The 23,370-nt window shown below is 35.5% G+C and overlaps 1 protein-coding gene and 1 long non-coding RNA gene across 2 annotated transcripts in view; one reads left to right on the top strand and one right to left on the bottom strand.

Moving 5' to 3' along the window:
- IBTK (inhibitor of Bruton tyrosine kinase) overlaps positions 1-3,690 on the top strand; it is a 73,966-nt gene extending 70,276 nt beyond the window's left edge. Inside the window, exons 27-29 of the mRNA XM_016149607.2 lie at positions 1,067-1,138; positions 1,509-1,641; positions 2,407-3,690. Coding sequence (XP_016005093.2) covers positions 1,067-1,138; positions 1,509-1,641; positions 2,407-2,538 — 337 coding nt within the window. The 3' untranslated portion in view covers positions 2,539-3,690. The remainder of the gene's footprint in view (positions 1-1,066; positions 1,139-1,508; positions 1,642-2,406) is intronic.
- Positions 1-23,370, bottom strand: part of LOC107513201 — a 363,871-nt gene that overhangs the window by 19,611 nt on the left and 320,890 nt on the right. The gene's annotated exons all lie outside the window — the stretch shown is intronic.

The raw sequence follows: 23,370 nt of genomic DNA, 5'->3' as shown, positions 1-23,370 counted from the left end.
TCAACACCATGGTGCTGCCATATTTCTAATAAATGTGCATAAGTGAATCAGGAAGTCATTATTTTAGGTACTGTTTGTTCACACTCTGACTTTTTGTTAAACCTGTCTAGGCCTACATTTGCTCATTGTTAAAAGATAGCATTGGATTAATCTATGTCATCTCTAGGTACCTTTCTAACTCTAAAATTCCATAATTAGGGCAGTCTCCGTAATACTTTTGCTGATTTTCCCCCTTACAGGAGTGCTTCCTACTCTCCTCATCCTCTTTTATTGTATTCTCCATGAGGTCCTTTCAAATAACCAAATCTTTCTGATTTTTATAGTCTTTATAGTTAGTAGACCTCAGTTTCTTAGTGTCTTAGATAGTGTCATTTTTGTTGTACTATATGTCATTTTATGTTATTTCCTCATCTAGTTTGAGTCTTGGAAGATAGAGATTATGTTTTACATTTCTGTTTTATCTATAATCCCTAGCTTGTCAAAACTATTTACTATATTGTAGTCACTCACAAAATTTGGCCGCTAATTATCTGGTTTCTATATACAGTGAGTCCTCACTTAATGTCATCAACAGGTTCTGCAACTTTAAGCAAAGTGAATATAATGAAACCAATTTTACGGTAGGCTGATTTATAAAAATAAAAGTTCCTGTGGCATTTCAACAAAACTAAACAACATTGAACAAAAGGATGTTATTCTAGGACCTGCTATATTTTGAAACAGTGCTAATTTGTCACTGTTAGTCATAAAATATAAACGTAAAGCATTCTTTGCAAAGTTGTACTTCTTAATGTGTGTTTGATTACAATAAATGGCTTTATGAATATTATTTAAAAAATAAACCATTCTCCCAACCAAGATGTTCCCCTATGGTAAATAATACCAAGATTTTATAAGACCTCTAATTTTTTTATTTGCTTGTAATTTTAAAGGTAAGTCTGACTGCACACATTAATTTGTCTCCTGAGTCAGGGGGTTGCAATTCCTCCTCTGTCTTTCTATTAATAATCTGTTGTACTAATGTTACTGGAAGCTTTAATCTTCAGTTTTGGCATTTGTTTTGCAGATGCTCTACTCATGGTATCCCAGGACCAGAAGGCAACCATATTTCAGATCTGCCACTTCTAGACAGTCACAAGTAAGGTTAATTAGCTTTGGGACTTCCAAAGGTATTCTTTTGCTCAGCACTGAAAAAGAATATTAAGAAATTGGGAATAATATGATATTGAATAGAATGTATTATTTGAATACTTTATGCTCCGCAGTTTGAGTTATCTTTCTTTTGTCACGTTGCTCCTGCTCCATCTCACTTTTTGATGTTTTCCAAAATTTTCTCTACAGCACTGGTTCAAATGAAATATTAGTTCTTTTCTATTTCTCACCTCATCATTCTGTAAATGGAATGCAAAAGCTTCCAAATCCCTTATGTTATAAGTCACTGGGAAAAAATGTAACACTGTTAAAGAGGAGGTTTTATTAATAAGAACTCGTTATTACTATTCTTTCAGTCCCTGGCTATCTTCTTCATTGACTGCTCCTTCTATGGTAGCCCCAGTCACTTTCGCATCTATTGTAGAAGAAGAACTACAACAGGAAGCAGCACTTATCAGAAGTCGAGAAAAACCCTTGGCTTTGATTCAGGTAAAGAACATGCCTTAGGGAAGAATTATAATACATTCTATCCTTAGGTCTTAAGAAAATTATGTTTGTTTGCTTTGTGTAGGTGCATATATTTATCACATTAAAATGTGAATGCAATATAAAATTCAACACATTCATCAATTTAAATATTAATTGCAGTATTCAGGATAACTAATTTAGAACTAATAAATTGTGATAAAGCTAATACTTCATACTGATGATGCTTTGAACTGCTTTGAGAGACCAGAAGAGAACTTGGCATTAGTAAGCACTCCACACTGCCTCAGAATTTCAGTAAGAATCATTAAGAGATCTTAGGTTGTAAGCAGCATACGCCGACTCCAGCTAAATTAAGGAAAAGAGAATTTATTGAGGAGTATTAAGATTCCACAGACTAAGCTGAAAGACTAGAGCCCTAACTGCCCTAGAGAGTTTAGAACCCAGTGTTAGAAAACTTGTATAATAACAAAGTATCTCACAGAATTAAACTATTGGAATGAATGAACTCCAACAACTACTTTCAGTTTCTGTTTTTTTCTACTCAAGATTAAAATTCAAGGAAAGGCAAGTATCTGATTATTCTAGCTCAGGCCTCAGGCCTTAAGCCTTCTCCTTGCCAACAGGACAGCAGGATACCTAATTTAATTTCACTGTATTATACTCATAGAAAATGGTAGTTCCACAAAAGGAAATTGGAAAGCTGATATAATCTTTAGTTTATAATTAAAGAATAAAACAAGTCTTTTTTTTTCTTCCTCCTTTCAGATTGAGGAGCATGCAATACAAGATTTATTGGTTTTCTATGAGGCATTCGGCAACCCTGACGAGTTTATCATTGTTGAAAGGACACCTCAGGGACCACTGGCAGTACCTATGTGGAATAAGCATGGATGCTAGTTTGCTGTGGAATTGAGATGCATTTTTCATAAATCATGATTATTATAAAGAAAAGCTATGGAAAAGAGTTCTTACAAATTTGGTAATATCATTCTAGATAGAATAAGAAAGATCTAATTTCTTTACTGCAGTTTAAGCATATATCCGTATGATTAAAAAGAAATTCCTTAGAATCATGATTTTAGTAATTTTATGTAAAAATGTAAGAGGAGAAACTAGGTTAAGTTTAAATAGAATCATTTCTTCTGAATTGTCTTAAAAGGAAAACATGAGTGATGGAAGTGTATAATTTTAGAGTGATGCATTAAAAATAACTTTCCATTAGAGAATTTGGGATAATTTAGGGTTTTGCCAAATATTTGTTGTCATTTTTTTTAATATGACATTGACGAGCTTAAAGTACGAGCATTAGCTATTCTGACCCATTAATGGCCAAAGTTTTGTGTTTACTACAGTAGTTATGTCTCCATTCTTGTCATTTTTTTCATCAGGCTATGAACGTTCTAGTCTTTTTAAAGCTTGAACTGCTCAAATGCCATATTATTTTAGTTTGGATAGCACATTCTCCATTTTGCATTAAACTGTGGATTTTGACAGTAGAAAGGAAATATGAACACTTCTGAAGAGCTTAGTTCAAGATAATAATAGTTCCTTTGTAAGATTTGGAGTCATTGTGGATTGTTTCTTGGTGGAGACGGGAGATCTTATAAAAAACCTAATTGTGAGAGACTCAATTTCTCAAAGTGTTAAAATTTTGTAAAATAAATGCTTAATTATACATTATAAGAATTAAATAATTTGGAAGAAGATTGGTTACCTTATTTATAATATTATGTAATCAGAAATTCTCTGAGCCAGGTTATATAGACAAACACTGTTTTCTTTATAGTATGTTTGGTTTTTGAGTAACCACTTAGTATTTTAAAAAAACAAATGTTAAATCTGTGCTCTAGTATCTAGACAGATTGGGAAGGTTAATGTTTTAGTTTCTGGGACATAAGCCTAGGGGAACATACAGGAAATTTACTGCTGTAATTCAGTTGATGGAAATACAGCTGGAACTAACTCAACACTTGAAGTTTAGCTCTACTCTAAAGCAACAAACTTACTTATAGGCAAATGTCAATAAAAAATAATCTTGATCACTGCTAATGTGTGTTTTATGTCTTGTACTATATTAGCATCTGTTATAGAAGGAATTACTAATTGTTCTTCCTGATGTCATATATGACAGTCACTGTTTAAGTTAATGCTTTATACTTCTTTGACTACTTAAAAGGGTTTTTTTCTAAAATACGCTGTGAAAAGTTTTATATTATGTGTTTGAGTAAATTGAGAAGAAATGAATTTTATGTTTTATTGCTATTAAGTAGAGGTTTTATGAAGTAATTGATTTATTTTATTTGAAGCTTCAATTCTTACATGTATATTGTCACCTTTAGTAAAAAAAAAGATGCTATGCAGTGATGATTTTCATGGCGTACTTCCTGTCATCTGGGGAGCACCCTAAGGGGCCTTTTTTGGATGGCATGTGGGGCTTTAGGCCTTTACAGACCTCAATCAAAGCAGTTGCATTTTATGACCTGTTTTATAGTGAGGTATTATATAAAATTTTATTTGGAAAAAAAATTCTTTTGCTAGTAAAATGAAAGATAAGCATGCTATAAACTATAATTCATAAACAATTCCATGAAGATTGCAACTTGATACATTGCCACAAAAAGCCCAGGAATGGGATGGCTTTTCCCCACTAATAATAACATTATTCTGCCAGCAATTATTCATCTTTAATCCTATGACTTCAAGAAAGACTTAATAGAATTGAAGAAAATCTAGAAATGGGCAATTTAAAGGATCAATGGGATGCCAGGGTTTTTAAAAATAACCAAATAATCAGAACTCTTTAGCCTGGAAAAGTGATAGGAGGTGGGGAATTGAGAGTAGGGGTTACGGTGTTAGAGCAGAACACACTTAAAATTTGCAAAACCAAGAGGTCTAGTCAGGTAAAGGCAAATTTGTTGACTAAATACAAGATTCAGGACTACTCTGAAAGCTCTAAAGAGGTGTCCTTTAAAATAAATTTAAAGACAATCCTACTTTACATAAGAACAACAACAGTCAGTTGAGAAGGGTATTGCTAGTGAACATCCAGGTTGGTTCTGTAACTCTTGTAGGCTGGGATATATGTGTTTGTTCATGATTAAAGGGGGCTGGTAGCTGTTTCATAAAATTTTAGATCTAAAGAAGCCTTATAGATTATGCATATTCACCTTCTTTTTATAAGTTGAAGAAAATGACCGTCAGAGAAAGTGACTAATGAGAATGAAGTCTTCTTTCTGGTTCTTCTATAACTATACTGACTGCCTCTTAGAAATTGCTAATTGTCTACAGCAGTTTAGCCAAGACTAAGAAAATATTAAAAAGCACTTAGTAAAAATGAGTATAACTCAGAAGCTTCTAGAATTGACAATATAAGAGATATTTTTAGAAAAAACTAGAACAACCTTCCACCAAGGAACAGGGGACAAGCGATGTAAGATATTTGTAGTAATGCTTGTGGATATATTTTTGCTTGAAATGATGATCAGTTGTGCAAGATGCCAGAACAGTGTGATCTTTCATTACACACATGATCATCAAACTATATCCTACCCTTATATATTTTATTTTCTTATATGTCTCTCCTTCGCTGCTTGGCTGGCATTTCATTTGTGTCAAAACTGAATTCTGGCCACTCTCAAACTCTCTTTTTTATTTCCTTATCACTTAATCTGTCATTCTCCCAAATCATTTAGGCTGAACCTTTGGATTCTTCCTTGTCCCTTTTCCTATTTTGCCCCTATATTTATATCAATCCTTTCTCTGCAGTATCTTTTATTTAATCTTTTCCATTTTATTCTTATTACCACAATTATGTTTTATGTCCTTAATTCTGTTCTTTTGGGCTCAGACCCTTTTATACTTAAATTATTGAGGACCTCAAAGAGCTTTTTTATATGGATTGCATCTATCCACATTTAATTAATTATAAATTAGAACTTTAAAAATTCAATTCATATAAAAATTATAAACCATCACATGCTAAGATAAATAACATTTTTAATGAAAATGTAACTATTTTACAAAACAATTAGCAAGAGTGGAGTTTTTTGTACTTTTATACTTAAAAATATATAACTCAACTTCAGATTTAAATCTTTACTACCTTATTTAATAGAAGACATGTCATATAGTGTCTAGAAACTTGAAAAATTGAGATTGAAAAAGGCAAATAATCTGTCATGAAAAATCTTTTTTATCTCATCACCTAACTCCTGAAAGGTTGAGAAAACGGTTGAGAATCACAGCTTTAGTCCCTTAACTGCTTCTAGCCCTTTCTGTCTCCCTTGTCCAATCCATTAAACTTGCTTCCTCCCAAACTACTACCCCAAAGCAAATGGCTTGTCTTTTTCCTAATCTGCTCACTTAAATTACTGCATCTACACTTTAAGTAAGTTCATATATCTTCCCCTTGGCCTTCAAGTGATTTGTTTCATCTGTACACGTAGTGGTGGAGTCAAAACTGAATTATGTTTCTCCTAAATAGGCTTCAAGCTTTGCTCATGCAGATCTCTAAATTTTTCTTTTTCTTCACCTAATTGCAATTTTACCTATTCATGGTTAAAGCAACCCAAATTCTATTTCCTTTATAAAGTTTTTCTTGTCTTTTTCTTCCCATATTCCCTCCAAAGTAAAATAAAACCTGTAACATAAATGGATGAAATTATTTCCTCTTAATATTCTACACCTTTTAATGAAGGTAGTTGTCATATTCTGCCACAATTTTTATTTTCCTATCAGTTTTTATCGTTTACTAAATTACTTGTATTTTGAAGGCATAGACTAGGCATTCTTTTCTCTATTGTATGTGTATTTAAACCTTTTAAAATCTTGAACCATAACACAGGTAAGTGCACAAGACAAAAATATTCAGCTCAGTGATTTACCAATAGGTCAAGAAATGGACCATTAACAGCACTGCAGAAAGAAGTGTTTGGTATAATTTACTAATATTTAATTGAGGATTTTGCTGTAATTCAGAAGTGATATTGGTCTGTAGTTTTCTTATGCTATCTTTTTCTGGCTCTTTGAATCAGTGTAATAATGGCCTCATAGAATGAGTTGAGAAGTATTCACTTTTCTGGAAGTGTGTTATAGATGATTGGTATTATTTTTTATTTAAATGTTTGATAGAATTAACCAGTGAAACCATCTCCCCCGCCACCCCCTTTAAAAAATTTCAATTACAGTTGACATACAATATATTAATTTCAGATGTACTTTTGTTTTTACTTTAAAAAATTTTCCTTTCAATTACAGTTGACATACAATATGGTATTAGTTTCAGGAATATAGCACAAGAGATTAGACATTTATATAACTTTACCAACTGATCACTCCAATAAGACTAGTACCCATCTGACACCATACGTAGTTATTATAATATTATTGAGTACATTCCCCACTGTCATTTTTGATTTTTGTACTCTCTGTTTTCTTGCCTTTTTTCCTGGATTTTATCAATTTGTTGATCTATTTAAGGAACCAATTTTGATGTTTCCTTTCATTTTTTGCTATTGTTTTCTTTTTTATTGGTTTTAACCCTAACCTTTATTATTTTTTTTCTACTTGTTTAGCTTAAATTTACTGTTTTCTAGATATTTAAGATTAGAGTATGGATTTAAGATCTTTCTAAATACAGGCATTTTAAAGCTATAAATTTACCATTAAGCACTGCTTTAGCTGTATTCTCTTAAGTTTTTATGTTGTTTTAATTTTCATTCAGTTCAAAATATTTGCTAATTTCTTTTTTATTTCTTCTTTGAACCATAGATTATTTAAAAGTATATTGTTTCATTTCAAAATATTTTGGATTTCCACAAATATCTTTTATCTTTGATTTCTAATTTGATTTTGTTAAATTTGGAGAACTTACTTTGCATTGTTTTAATAGTTTTTAATGTATTGAGGTGTTTTATCTTTTACTGTCTGTTCTAGAGAATGTTTCATGTGTTCATGAAAAAAATATGAATGAATTGACATCAACCTCTTATGAAATAGTAGCTTAGAGGACTTTGTATGTTTCCTATATTGAGTACACAAATTTGTTACTTAAATAAAGGACAAGAATAGATGCTGAAGAACAAAAGGGGCAGACTGTGCTGGTTATCATCTGTTTATAGCTCGGATTCAGTCTCTATTCTTCCACTATTATGTCTCGTGAGGTTGAACTTTAGGATATTACCGACCAGCTCATTTCACTCTGGCTTCAAACTGACTACTACATAATATTGGCAGGAGGAAAGAGAAAAGATTTTTTTTTTTTTTTTTAATTTCTGTTCCCACTCCTCTGAAGTGTGTCTTGGCTGTATTCATAGGAAGATCCCTGCTCATTTCAGGTAGCTTGCTCTCCGCACAGCACTCTCTCTCCAGACTCTGGTGAATGTTGTTTTCCCTCACCCATTCAGATCTAAGAATGGCAAAGGACCCATTGTTTCTAGCCTAGGTTTCTGCAATATCTGTTAAAATTTTCCTAAGTCTTGTCCACAGTTTTATAAAGGTTCTATTAATAATTTACCCAAGTTGAGAGTGCTGTTTTCTGCTGGGACTTCGATTCAGAGATGATGTAAGTAATGGAGAAAAATATGAGAATGCAGAGGTTTTGGTTTAAGGATTTTTTATCTAGAAATTTGACAGTAAATGGGTAGATGATTAAGACACAAATGGTAGTTGGATGGAGCGCTTGTTTTGTTTTTGAAAAAATGGAAGACTATACATAAAGAAAGTGAGTAGTCAATACATGTAGAAAGACATTGGAGATGCTGGGAATAGAAGAAATAATCGCAGAATGGGCATGAAGATGGAACTAAGTACAAAGTAAAATTTGTTAGAATGTAGAGAAGTGCTATCTATTTCTCTTAAACGTAAGGGAAGAAATTGAGGATAATCATAGATGAGTAGTTTTCAGTTTGGTCTCCAGGTTAGCAACATGAACACCACTGGGAGCTTGTGAGAAATGAAAATTACTGGGTTTTACTGAATCCAAAAATTTGGGAGTTGAGCCCCACAATTTGTTTTTAACAAGCCCTGTAGGTGATTCTGATTTGTGCTAAAGTTTAAAAAACCACAGTACTGAGGACAGATATTTTGAGGTGAAAGAAGAGAGAAGCCATTTTGGGCTTGATGATCTAGATAGTTATTTTCCATACCACAGAGGAGGTTGGTAACTAGAAGAGAGTGGAAAACATATTTGCTATACTAATTTTATAAGCCTTAATTTGTGTTTATTAAATCAGGGGCTCTTTATTGATAGCAAAAGAAGATATTTAAAAATTGCTTGCTTTTTAAATCTCGAATATTTACTAAAACTTAAATTCTTAAAAAAATTTTCTTAGTTGTCCTAAAATCTCCTAGTCCTCATTATAACTTGCTATTAAGAAAATAAGTTTTCCATAGATCAACTAGACATGAACTCAACTAGAAAATATTGGCTTTAAAAGACATGTTGGATCAGATGGAATTAACATATATACAGATCATTCCATCCAAGAGCAGCAGAATACACATTTTTCTCAAGCACACATGGAACTTTCTCCAAGAGAGATCATATGTCAGACCACAAAATAAGTCCTAATAAAGTTACGAGAATTGAAATCATATCAAGTATCTTTCCAACCACCATGGTATGAAACTAGAAATCGAACACAAGAAAACTGGAAAATTCACAAATATGTGAAGATTAAATGACATGTTACTGAATACTGATCAGTGGTTCAAAGAAGAATTCAGAAGAGAAATATAAAAAAAAATAATGAAACAAATGAAAATGGAAATACGACATGCTAAAACTTATGGGATGTGGCAAAAGCAGTTCTAAGGGATAAATGGCTACATCCAGAAATCAAAATTTCAGATAACCTAACTTTATGACTCAAGGAACTAGAGAAAGAATAAACAAAGTCCAAAGTTAGTAGACGAAAAAAAAGATCGGAGTGGAAATAAAGAGAGAGAGATTAAAAACAATAGAAAAGTTTAATAAAACTAAGAGCTTGGTTTCTTTTCTTAAAGATAAAATAGACAAACCTTTAGCTAGACTCCCCAAGAAAAAAAACAAAATCAGAAATGAAAGATGAGCTATTACAGCTGATACCACAGAAATACAAAGGATCATAAGAACTATGAGCAATTACATGTCAGTAAGTTGGATATAAAAGAAATGGGTACATTTCTAGAAACATACAACCTACTAAGACTGAATCTTGAGAAGATAGAAAATCTGAATATACTGATTACTAGCAAGGTGATTGAATCAGAATCAGAAATCTCTCAACAAAAGCCCAGGACCAGACAGCTTCGCTGGTGAATTCTACCAAATATTCAAAGGAGAATTAATACTAATCCTTCTCAGACTCTGGCAAAAACAGAGAAGGAACACTTCTAACTCATTTTGTGAGGCCAGCATTACCCTGATACCAAAAACAGACGATGCCACAAAATAAAATTACAGGCCAATATCTCTGACAAACATAGTTCCAAAAATTCTCAACTAAATAGCAAACGATTCAACAATACATTAAAAGGACCATACACAATGATCAAGTGAGATTTATTCCAGTGATGCGAGATAGTTCGAAACATGCAAATCAATGTGATTCACAGCATTAACAAAACAGGATAAAAATCATTTCAATAGACGATCAAAGCATTTGACAAAGTTCAACATCCATTTATGATACAAAGTCAACAAATTGGGTGTACAGGAAACATACCTCAACATAAAGCTTTATGTGACAAGCCCACAGCTAACTAACATTGTGCTCAATAGCATGGTCTCGCTTTCCCTGTATTGATTTGTGTGTGTGTATGTGCGCGCACACGCACACGCGCACATGCACTCTTTCCCCAGTTGGTTGGAATGGCCAGAACTTACTTATCTTGCATAAATAAATTTTAGAGATTTACTATACAGCATAGTGCCTATAACTAACAGTATAAATTTTATACTTAAAATTTGCCAAGAGGGTAGATAGATCATGTGTTGTTAACACACGCGCACACACTACTAATAAAGGGGGCAGGAGGAAACTTTGGGAGGTGATGGATATATGTCTGTGCCCTTGATGGTGGTGTGGTTTTACAGTTGTTTACATATCCCCAAACTCGTTAAGTAGTATACATTAACCAAATTCAACTTTTTACATGTTAATCCTACCTTAATAAAGTGGTTAAAAAATAAATAAATTGAAATGAAGAAACAGTTGAAAGAGCTGAAGGAGCTGAGAGTGATGGCCTCTGAGCTGGGGTGAGGTAGCAACTATTTTGGCACAAATCTTTTTAGCAGAGTTTGATTTCTAAGCTCTGCGAGTGTATTACTTTTAAAACAATTTAAAACTTGTAAAATTGTAAGCTGAAAAATGTAAGTAGATTATAGAAAAGAACTAGACATAATTCTTGCTCAGAACATATTGACTTAGCTTGTGTTTAATATTAAAATTCAAGACTATGTAAAACGAGTATCCTGAATTTGGTTGACATAAAAGCTTTAATTATCAAGCCAAATTTCCCTCATAAAATAAGCCCCAGTTTCAGAAAATGTACAGTGTAAAGTATCTATCTTTATGCTGTTAACTCAGATATTTTAAGGCAATATCTGTGGTGAAATATAACACAAGCATTTAGATTATTTACATATATTAAACTTGTTTCATAGCCCTGACAAGTACTTGTTAGACTTGTTAAAAGTGAACTTTTGAATCCTATATTGATGTATTAATGATAGGAAGAGATAAATTATATATTTTGATAAATTATCAAAATGGACCATATGGCATAACAGTAGATAAACAGATTTGAATAAATCCTTTTCTAATAATGAATTTCTGGATTCTCCTGCATGGATTATCTATCAGTCAGTGAAAAATGTAAATCTAAAGTAGGAAGTTAACAAAATAAGTTATTTATGTTTGAGGTTTTTATTAAACATTTTTAAAATAGGCTTTAATTTTATGTTCCATTTGAGCCTTAGGTTCTTAGGAATCACTATTTTAAGAATGTGAATTCTGAAAGTAGTCAAAAATTAGAAATCAGAGCTTTTTTTGATAGGTTATTGGGCATTCAGAAGTCCAAATTTTCATATTTTCATGTAATGAAAGTCCCCAAATGAGGCACTAACTTTCAGATTCATAGGCCCAGATGGCAGGTTAGTTTAGAATTTTAAGTTGTGAATTGTATCACAATTAGAACTGAAAAGGTAACAGTTTTGTATTCTATATGAAAACATCTAAAGTTGCCAAGTGGATAAACAGAATTTCATAAAATGCATTTATGAGTTTATTTTTCCTTGTTTTTATTTTATTGTGAGCCAAATCAGCTAAAAAGTCACAGTCAAAATAATTTTGTTTTTTTAGGTCGTCATGAACTCCAGGCTAAATGACACAAGTGTGAAAGTTCTGGGAAACAATACGTTCTGGAGTATTACAGTATATTTTATATACTTTTAGGAGTTTAGGACAAAGGGGAAGTAATAATATCCACCCTCACTGGAAAACCTATTTAATAAGATAGAAAACAAAAGTATCTTAAGTTCAATTCATAACAAGTTATGCCTGACGCTATTAAATGTCTTAGTTTAGACCCTTTAAAATGTTCTATAGGTAGAAATTACAGATAATTCTATTTAAATATTGTATTAGTTATTGTAAATCTCAATTCTACAGTTCTTGTGAAATAGGAGAAATAAAACATTTTTATTTTAATTTAAATTAATTTTTAGAGGAAATGAATTTGTTACTATTGTATCTCTAAAGTTCCTTTTGTTAATAAGTCACTGGCTTCAATTAAGTCATTTAAAATTTCTTAAAATAATTTTGAAACAAATAACAAATTTCAGTAATTCATAAAAATAGAAAAACATTAAAGTTTTATAACTCTAGTATTTCATTTATTTCCAATCCCAGCAAAATGGAAATAACAGTAAGCTGGAATGAAAAGATAATTTTACCTTCTAAGAATAACATGACTGACCAGGCATGGATTTGCTCATTACTCTGATTTTGTTACTACAAAATAGAATAGTGTATGTAACTCATTTTGCTGTCATTAGAAAAGGAAAATTTAGAAAAAGAGGCATTTAGTATGATTTCATGTTAGATATATGCCTGTAACTATATATCTAAAACCATCACCCATCAACATCACATTCATTAGGAAGAATTTGTTCAAAAAGCTACTGTATAAGAGGATTGACATTGAGCTGAGAGTGGTGGAAAATAATATAATATCTGTGTTCTAAGAGCCTTTAAGAAGAGATGTAGATAATAAGCACTGGAATTAAAGGTAGTGACTAAGATTTAAATAATTTTATTTTTTGGTCATATGTTAAACAACATTCATTTTGCATTAGTTAAATAGAATACCTTCCCAAATTACCTTATTTTAAACTTTTAGTCTTAAACATTTTAATAGCACATGATTCAAGGTGAAAAGCAGGCTTATTAGGAAGGAAATTTATGTTCCCTTTAATATCATTTGCTCTCAGAGTTGTTGATGTAAACTTGCTATTCCTCACGGGTTATCTTCAGAAACGAAAGGCACATACAGTATGTATAATTTCACTAAGTTTGCCATAGGCTTATTACTTTCATCAGTAAGATGCTATCATGCCACATAAGTTATTTGTAGAGTTCTTGTGAAAGTATAACACTTTGGTATCACTCGTATCAGGATTAGTTTATGGAAATATCAAGCTTTTTAAAACAGGGCATAATGTATGCTCAGTGCATACATTAAAATGTTTTCTATGGAATATTAATTCTGAGTAGTGCTGATAGTGCTATAGATTTCTAAAGAATTCTGCAATTATGTTAATCTGGGATATGTTGGGTGAAAGACTACAGAACTTCTCAGGACCTTTAATTTGCTAATATGCATTGCAAACCCAAGAAGGGCTTTACAAACATGCTTTTAACATTATATTAAATTTATTCAACCAATGAATTTTCTTTTTTGAACAATATCCCTAGGGATTGGAGTTGCGTGGAGAATATTCTGGATTACACTGACATTAAAGTTAGGTATAAAAGTTCTGGAATTAGACAAACCAGCAAGTCATTTTACCTCTCTGAGCTCTGGGTTTTCACCTATTGTTAACAACAATAATTCCCACCTAATGAGAATTTTAGAGATTGCTAGTTCATGTAAAGAATATAGATTTTTATAAGCTTTTGAAAATGTTTATTGAAACTGCATTAATTAGAGAAGCAAAGGTCACAGGCACAGCTACTGTAATTCCCCAGCAGTATGTCACCAAAGATGACTGTGAAGCAACAGGAAAATTTGAACTGTTTCATATTAAAATATAAACTTTGCTTTGGTTTATGATTCTAATTCAATTTCATAATTGCTTCAAAGTTTATTAAAATGAGTATTTTCACACACATTATCTCATTTAATCTTCATAAAAAGTCAGCTATTTTGTCTATGTTTACATTTAATTTTACAGATGAGAAAACAAGTAATAAATAACTTTCTCAAACTCTAACAACTAATCTATGGAGTTTATATTGAAACTCATATGACTCCAAAGCCCATGCTCCATTTTTAAAATTCATCTATATAGTTAAAAACTCATAAACAATATAAAAAGATGAAAAGACACCTCCTAATCCTGCCCACACCCTCCTGTTACCACAAGATTCCCTACTTTAATTAGTTCAGGTATCTGTAAAGCTCTTTTATGCACATTCATACAAAAACATGTTCTTAGTTTCTCTTATAGGTACAGAATTCTTAGACATGACATCAAAGGCATGATCCATAAAAAAAAAATTAATAGATTTAAAAACGTTTGTGCTGTGATAGACTCTATTAAGAGAATAAAAGACAAACTATTACATCTAGAATATAAAACATTTAAAAAGAGAACAGTTATAAAATGGGCCAAAGATAGAAACAGATATTTCACCATAGAGGAGATATGAATGGCAAATAAGCACATTAAGCCATGTTCAACATCATCAGAAAAATGCTGATTAAAACAACAGTGGGATATCATTATACACCTACTAGAATGGCTTAAATGAAAGACAGTGATAATAAAATGCTAGCGAAGGAGGATGTGGAAAAACTGGGTCTCTCATTTGCTGGTGGGGATGTAAAATGGTACAGCCACTCCGGCGAATAGTTTAGCAATTTTTCATAAAACTCAACATGTATTTATCATATGACCCAGCAGTTGTACTTTTGGACATTTATTCCACAGAAATGAAAATGTACGTTCACACAAAACCTGTGTACAAATAAATGTTCATGGCCGCTTTAAGTGTAACAGCAAAATACTGGAAGCAAATTAAAACTCCTTTAACCCAAATGTCTTACATTATGGGTGAATAGTTTTCAGTCTCTGTGCTACTTACTGTAGCACATAGCTGGAGGATTGTGTAATCTCCAAGATGGTGGCAATAATCCCTCCTGTCCCTGATTCAACTGAACAAACTGGCACATCTCAACAAGGGAATGCTACCCATCATTGTAAAGGGATGAACTATTGGCATGACAACAGGCTGGATGGACCTCAAGGGTCTTAGGTTTAGTGAAAAAAAGATCACATCCTGTATGATTTCATTTATATAACATCCTCAAAATGGCAAAAGTACAGAGACGGAGAACAGATTAATGACTGGGGTGTGGAGGGTGTAATTGGCAGAGGGTGGCACGGATACAAAGAGGCAGCATGAAGGAGTTCTTTTGTGGTGGTGATGGAACAGTTCTGTATCTTGATTGTGGTGGTTGTTACATAAATCTATACATAGCATGAAATTGCAAAGAACTATATGTACATACAAACACAGGCACAAACTGAGTAAGGTCTGAGGTCTAGTTAACAGTAAAACACTAATGTCAATTGCCTGGTTTTGATGATGTACTATATCATGACATATTGTCCTATAATTTTAATATCATGCTATAACTATACTTTTGACATTACCATTTGGAGAGGTTGGTTGAAGGCTACATGAGACTCTGCCATTTTTGCAACTTCCTGTGAGTCTGTAACTTCAAAATACAAAGTTAGAAAAAAAAGTGTGCGTAGGATGAAAGGGATCCTCTAGCTAAGTGAGTAAATAGAGGCACAGAGACTGAGGACTTGAGCTCTTGGAGCCAGCAATCAAAAGTCATGATTCTGGAAGATCTGCCCATGTCTGGATGAGAGGCTGGGGTAGGGGTGGGGGAGCAGGAGCCAGCCCCCGCCATGGTTTGGTGAGAAACACCAAGGCTCCATCTCGATTAACTCAGGCTCAGTATGTCGCATCCTGTCTTTGAGGGTCAAGAGTCTACTAGACAGGGCAACTAACTGGCAAAAGTTAAAGGGAAACCTAGGCAAAGACCCAAACCTGACAATGAGGCTAAATTGGGGAAAGGAATGGGCAGCTTGGGGATTAGGCAGCCTGGAGGAGTTTTGGCAGCAGGGGGAATCTGAGCCAGTGGGCCCAGTGCTGGCAGCATGACTCACTAACAAACCCTACAGTGTGGGGTTCAGAGGCAGGTAAAAGGCAGAGACTGTTGAAAGAGCTCGCAGAGGATACGATGGCGAGGGGCTAGAGAGTGCAGTGAAACGCGAACAAGGGTCAAAGCACAAAGCGAAAACAGGCACTTTCCTCTTCTAAGGAACCCTAAATTTTACCTTTTTTCCTTCTCCATTGCATTTCTTAGATATTTTCAATTAGAAAATGACTGAAAAGTACTTTACTTCTTTTCATAGAACTAAAATACTGATTTACCAAGAATTGTTAAGGTTATACTTGGATGAAATCAAACTACTTATGGTGACTGAAGTTATTCCATTTCTTTGGGGTGCGAGGGAATTCTGAATGGCAATGTGCTTTATGGACACTGTCCTTTTTTTAAAAAAAAAAAAATGTTTTTGAACAAGAAAGAACTTTTAAAATAATCACACTGTAATTCCCCAACAAAGCTAGGTCAATACACTTAAGCGTTTGGGCTAAGAAATTTCCCTGACCAAGTAGCTCTCCTGTTCACTTTCCAAGACAATAAAAAGGGGAGTCACTTTCTCTTTCATTCCATCCTTTCCTCCAGGATACAAGGAGGAGGCCACAGGGTGAGTTCTGTGTTCCCATTAATCGCAAATGCTCAGGCTGGATTATGAATGGTCATGTGAATAAATGCTGACTCTCGTATTCAGGGGCCCTGCCTTTCCATCCCGTGCTCGAGAAGGATGTTTTGTCACAAACCTACTCCATGGCCTCGCAGTTGCCCCAGGGTGTGGCTCAACCCCCTATGGGAATGTTAGAAATGTCAGGTACTGGCCACACATTCCAAATGCTTTCTTAGGCCCTAGTTTGCTTTCTAGAGATACTCAGAAGGCCTGGCTCTACGCAGAGCACATTTAAAAAATCAGTTTGATAGTCAATTATTCCACACAGATGAGAGGCCTGTTTTCACTGACTACTGAATAAACATTGCTTCATAACCTCGGATTAGTGTGGGATACTATTTAAATGCATGCTCTCAGTTCAACAGAACACTTGGCATAACAACACCTGAAGAAATTGTAAATAATAGTGTTGGTGATAAATGCACTTGCTTAGTTGCTCTTATGACTTTTAAACCTGGCATTTACTTTATACAGATTTTTCTGTTAGAATGTAATTCCAAGTGGGACCAAACATCACAATGACTATATTTTAACAATGACAGTAGGGGCTATAAGGGCTCGGATTTCAATTCGTGGAAGTTTTATAGACTAATTTAACAGGAAAATGATTCTGAATTTAGTTTTGCACATGAAAGCATAAGAGATGCTTCAGCAGGAAGCCAGTCTGGTGATACATAGACCAGAAATTAATGCAAAGATGTTGAACCCCAGTTGTTCAATTGTACTGCAAGCTGCATGCTGGCATACCATGCCCTTCCCCACCTAGTACTACAATCTTCCGATCAGAATCTGGTTTGTACCAGTTCCTATCTCAGTGGGTTGCCATTGAAGTTAGTTTTTTAAAAATCACAAAGCTCTTTGAGCTTCTCTGACATAAGTGAGAATTATCTTTCATTATCTATTCTACAATAGGCTGTTCTTGGGAAAGCAAGACCTTGAATTCTGGGCCCTGGCCTGAGGGAATAGCTCATATCCCCCCCTCACACACTGTCAATGGCCATTAAGTTACCCTATTCCTCTGTGGAAAGCACAGCCCACCCTTGACCGGGAGCACCGGAAGCCCTGAGGTATAGCCAGCATCATAAACTGCTATTGGAAGAACCAAAACTATTTTCTATGTCAGTAGGAGACATCTGCAAATATTTTTTGTTAGAAAAATAATATGGCTAAGACTTGTGCCTAGTTTTATATTTGACTGAGTCTTGGTTTCATGACTCTTGCCTACAAAGCATCTTGAGATACTTTGAGTATTTCCAGACTCAGCTAATCGCTGCATACTTTAATAAAAGAGAAAACATGTATGCATTCTGAATGTCAACAGAGAATTAATCAAACGTTGTTCTGAGCATCGAGTAAAGATATTAGTAACCAACAGGGAGTGGACTGTCCTTCATTAATATACCTTCATCCAGGTAACTTTTACTTTGGGCTAGTGCCACCCAGAAGATATTTGTAGTCAGCTGTTCAACTTGTAGGATAGTGTCAGTGCAGAACATTTTTGGTTGAAAAAAAAGCAATGTCATTCATCTGTGTCACTATAGAGGTAGTTATATTCTGTAGATGACTTTGCAATTGATCTTGTGGTGAGTTCATAAAATAATGGTAAATGATACAAAACAATAATTTGCATTCATGTGTTTAGTGACGTACACTAGGTTGTCAATAATGGCTTGACTTTTCAGAGCACATCCTCCAGGTGGCAAATCCCACATTAAGAAATGTGTGAGAGGATTAGGTGTTTTGGCAATACTTCAAAGGGTGAAACATGGTAGAACTCCAGGAAGGCTAAAGCTCTTAGCTGTGGCAGTGAGGACTGCAGGTGGTTTTCCTTGCATTAATTGGGGCCAGAAGTGTTGATGACGTGGCTTAAGAAGAAGATGCTCTGACACCTGAAGTAATACACGATGTGGGATTTTAGGACTTTCCATGAAGAACCACTGTCTTCCCCAGCGGCTTTATGCCACATCCTTTAAAAAATCAAGCGGAAACTTTCAGCTGCATTAACTGTTTGAGCATTGTAAGCCCACAATGCATAGTGACCACAGCAGCTTTGGCAAAAGGTCTTGATGGAAAACTCTGGAAACTCAAAGGCCCCAGCAACCCACATGGTTTGGACTCTCTAACGAAGTATTCCTAAGATCTACTGCCTTGGGCATAGAACAGCCAAAGGCTTGTCCCCGTTCTCACTGAACCATCATTGATACATAGATATGGGCTCCTGGTTTTCTGCCCGTCTGCTCACCTTAAGAGAGGGCCTTAGAAATCTGTACTTAGATGCTCTTTCTGAGCCATATTGTGGGGAGGAGGTGACTCAGACAAAACAAGGCCTGCTTGCACTTGTAGACGTGAAACGAAATAGTTTCGGAATCTATAGTTGAGACGAGGATATTAATATCCTCAGTGCTTTTACTTTTAAATTGCATCAAGAAACATTGGAAGCTTTTAAAACGTACTTTAATATTCAAGCTTGGGATAGGATAGACCCAATCCGACTATGTAAACCTTCCCATTGGATCTTGAATTGCACGTCTGTGCATGCACGCACGTGCTTGCTGTTTTCTCTTAGGTTTTTAGCTGTGTAGCACACATCAGCTTATTTATACTCTAGCACGGTGAGCAGAGGGGTAATCCTGTAGTTCTGTTGGGTCCAGTAAAGCTGGGGCTCCGTGGAACATTTACAATAACATGTTTCTGTCTCTCTCCTCCTAAAGGGCAACTAAGGGAACCAATGATCCCTCTGGGGCTTTAGCATGAGTCAGTTAGCTCTGCTGCCTGAGAGAGATTGGCAGGCACCAGCCACCCCTCCTTACTCTTACCCTTACCCTGTCCTGGGAAGCTCATCTTTTATCAATGAATTCCTTCTTCTGTTCTGAAATTTTTTTCTTAAAAGAGAGGTGTGTGTATGTGTGAGTGGGGAGAGGGAGGTAGAAGAACAGGTGATTTATATTCTTCAAATTCTCTTCCATTTTGGGGGGGACAGGTCACATGCTATTTCTAAGACAGCCATCCTATGAGAAACAGATTTCATTAAGCATCTGAAATGACAGGAATGGTTTAAATTTAGCATCGGGGTGGGAATGCTGCTTCTAGGTAACGTACGTCTAAAATGATTCCCAACTTTTTATCTGATGCCAGCTGTGCAGCCTTCTGGATAAATCATCTCACATTACACACTCAAGAGCATTTGTATCCTTTGGCAGATGTATCCCTTGGCCACAAAGATCCTTAATGGAAAACGAGCAGCCACCCCAGAAGGAGCTGCTCCCTCAGCCTACCCATGACGGCACTTCCACCACCAGCAGCTTGTCCCCTCTGCCCACGGACGGGGCTCTGTGAGCCAGACCCGTCTCCTCTGCCCACCAGGGCTGAGCTTCCCGGGGGACACTGGTCATTTGCTTCCATTGATTTTGCTGGGACCTGGTGAATCATCTTTGTACCATCTTACGTCATATGACTCACTTAAGGCTACTTTCTGCCCATTCTCGGCCGTGTGGCTCGTTTGTGGAGAGGGCTCTTCCTCATTGGTTACATGAGTCACAACCCTGCACTCTGTAGGAACTCCAAGCCCACTTCACTGGAGTTTTGCGTAAACAATAGGAGTATAACAAAGAAATTGCCTTCATGTGGGCGAATCTGCCCAGGCCTTTCCCCGGCTTATTTCAAGAGCATCATTTGCACATTGCTTCATGGTGATGACAATATTGGACTTTGTAATTTTGTTCCCTTGCTTTTATCACGAAGCATGTGTATATCAAATGCAGAATGTGAAATCAGCATTGGCTTAAAGAAGTTTGCAGAACAAACAAGGCTGGGGGGGGTCTCTTCTCCTGTTTCCTAGCAACCCCTCCCTGTTCGCTTCTTCTCTTTTATTTTCCTTTTCTCCATGTAAATTTTGAAGCAAAAAAATAATAATGATTTCTCCTTGCATGCCTTTTCTAATTCATGAAAAACAGTTTTTCCAGTGGAAGCAGTTTAATTAGAAAAATAATCAGTTTGTCTAGTATACTTATAGTTGATAAACCTCGTATTTTCTGGAGATTTGAGAACATTTTGGAGTGTCTCTTAATATTAAAGAAGTTAATAATTATCACTGCTTCCATTGGAACACCAAGAACACGAGGCAGGAACGACCGGTGTGTGGTTCTGGTCCTTTGGGCAGGCCTGGCGGCCTTCATGTATTATTAACTCAACTCCTGATGGCCCAGGCTGCGGCCCTGGGGCAAATGTTAAATCTTCTCATCAGAACAAAGGAAATCTTTTCCCACTTGTTTTATTTAATTGCTTTTTCTTTTTTTCCCCCCAGGACACAATTGAGGTTTATCCAAGGGTAAGACTCAGCTTTTCCTGGATTTGGAAACAAATTGTAAAATATTTAGCTGGGTCAGGACACTCTGAGATGAGCTCAGGATCTTGCTCAAGGCTCAAATGCCTCGAAAGTTTAGGTTATGAAGAAACCGTGACAGGAAACAGTTGAATGCATACTAGACTGTCGCTTAGTGAATAGAATAGGTCCTACGTAATCTGTGGGAGAGTCCTGATGAATGGAGAGTATTGCTTCTAATAGAGGGTCCCGGGCTGAGCCATGGAGCCACTGTTGGCTTAGAGTCTTGCCGCCACTCCCACAGCTGCGGTCCAGAGAATGTAAGGCATGGCATGCTTTTGATATGTTTTAAATTAGCTTAGTCAAGCTATAAATATTTTTGGTAATTTCTAAAAAATGAAATGTTTCTGTCTAAGCCAGACTGGGTTGTGCAATACAAATTAACTTCTTATGGAGGTGGGGTCTAGAAAACAGAATGGAAGTGTGTTTCTAACCCTGGCTTGTCCAATAGGGTCATATATAATTGGTCAAACTTGCTCTGAGGAATTTTCGGTTACCTTAGGCATGAAATTCAAGTTCCTGCCTGTGGATTCTAATAACCTCTATTAAAATGCCAACACCAGCCTCATAAAACTGTCTTCATTTCTTGGTGCATACTGCCTCGTGAGCTGCTTCTAAACTGATTGGTTTCACTCCACTTTCCCCAACTAGAGTAATTTCTATCTTTCTTTCTGCCATACCTTTTCTTGATTTCCCTTGTCAGTACTAATGGAGACACTCATCTCAAGAACCTTTCTGAAGAAATTTAAACAATTTCCAATCACTTATGATCACCTCTCCTCTTTTGATTATGTAAGCAACATTGATTATACATGCAGTAGACACTGGCATTCACTAGAAATCCATTCTGATGGTCCACAGAACAGGGAAATGCTCCAAATACCATATTGTAATAAATAAAAATGATGATGATGTTTGAGAGGATGGAAATGAGAGGACATATGCCATTCTTTTCTTCTCTCTTTCTTCCTTTTTCTCTGCTCCTCTACTGCTTTATAGTATGAAAGAGAGAAGGAAAGCTGGAATTTTTAAGCTGGACAATCCTGTACTGGAAACACTAGGCCAAATTAGGTGAGGCTGAGGTTTTTTCAGACTTTGGGACTCATCTTGACATCTTAACTGGAGCTTCTGCTAGGGCCCTGGCAACATTATCTCTTTCCCTAGTCAAGGAACCTAAATGTCAGTGAGGCAGATAATACCTAATAATTACTGTAATATACAGAAAATAATGCTGGGGCTAGGGTGTGTGGGGAAGATACAAAAGGGAAAGACCTAAACTTATAAAATGCCACCGTACCCCAGATCATCAAGTCTGTATCATCTGCTGGTTGTGTCTTATGCTGGGTACCACCCAGTAGCAGTGACACAACCATACTCTCTGGTCCTAATGATTGGAGTGGGAACTGGATTAATGAGGTGGGTTTGATATGAAATTCAGATGTAATAACAGGGTGGTGAAATGTAGAGAGCTTGAGCTAACTGGAGGCGGGATGGCCGACAGGGAAAGGGAAGGCCTGGTCGGGGATGACGTTTAGGCTTCTCCCTTGGGAGACAGGGTGATTGGCGGTATCTATCATTCCACTGAGATGAGGAATATGTCAGTCTAAGCACAGCATTGAAATTTGCTAAGCCTGCATTTACTTGGACTATTAATGACATTATGAAGTTCATGTGGTCAAATCAGAGCTCTTAATTTCCAATATTTATCCTTAAATCTATCCTTAAGTGTTTTTCTCTGTCTCGGTCAATGACAACCCCAGCCACTCAGTTATTCAAAGGAAAAACCTCAGGGAAATTATCATTTTGTTTTGTTTTGTTTTGTTTTTCATTTGCTATTTCCCTAAATGTCTACTTCCAAAATATATCCCAAAGACACTCTTTTCTATTTCCCTTGCTACTACTTGACTACACAAAGTAGAAGGTTGACTCTATGAGTGTTTTAATGGCATAATCATAATTCTCTCCTCTCCTTTGAAAACAAAAATAGGAAACAAACATCAAAGCACATGGTTACGAGGCTTTGGGGCTCCAGGCACATTGCATTGTCCAGTACCCTCTTCTTTCCCAATACCACACCCTTGCACACTCACCAGTATTATGTATGGTGAGATCCCTCTTTGACGGGTGAGAGAAGACACAAAAAGATGTCATGTAGCTTTGGGAAGGGTGCAGTTCTTTCCCCATCTGTTGTGGTAGGGTTTATGGGTGTATGCCTGAATTTTATGAGCTTCTAGAGGAA

The sequence above is a fragment of the Rousettus aegyptiacus genome, unplaced genomic scaffold (genome assembly GCF_014176215.1).
Source record: "Rousettus aegyptiacus isolate mRouAeg1 unplaced genomic scaffold, mRouAeg1.p scaffold_m13_p_1, whole genome shotgun sequence".
Lineage (NCBI taxonomy): Eukaryota > Metazoa > Chordata > Mammalia > Chiroptera > Pteropodidae > Rousettus > Rousettus aegyptiacus.
Note: the sequence above shows the minus strand (reverse complement) of the source record. Positions and strands in the feature narration are given on the sequence as shown.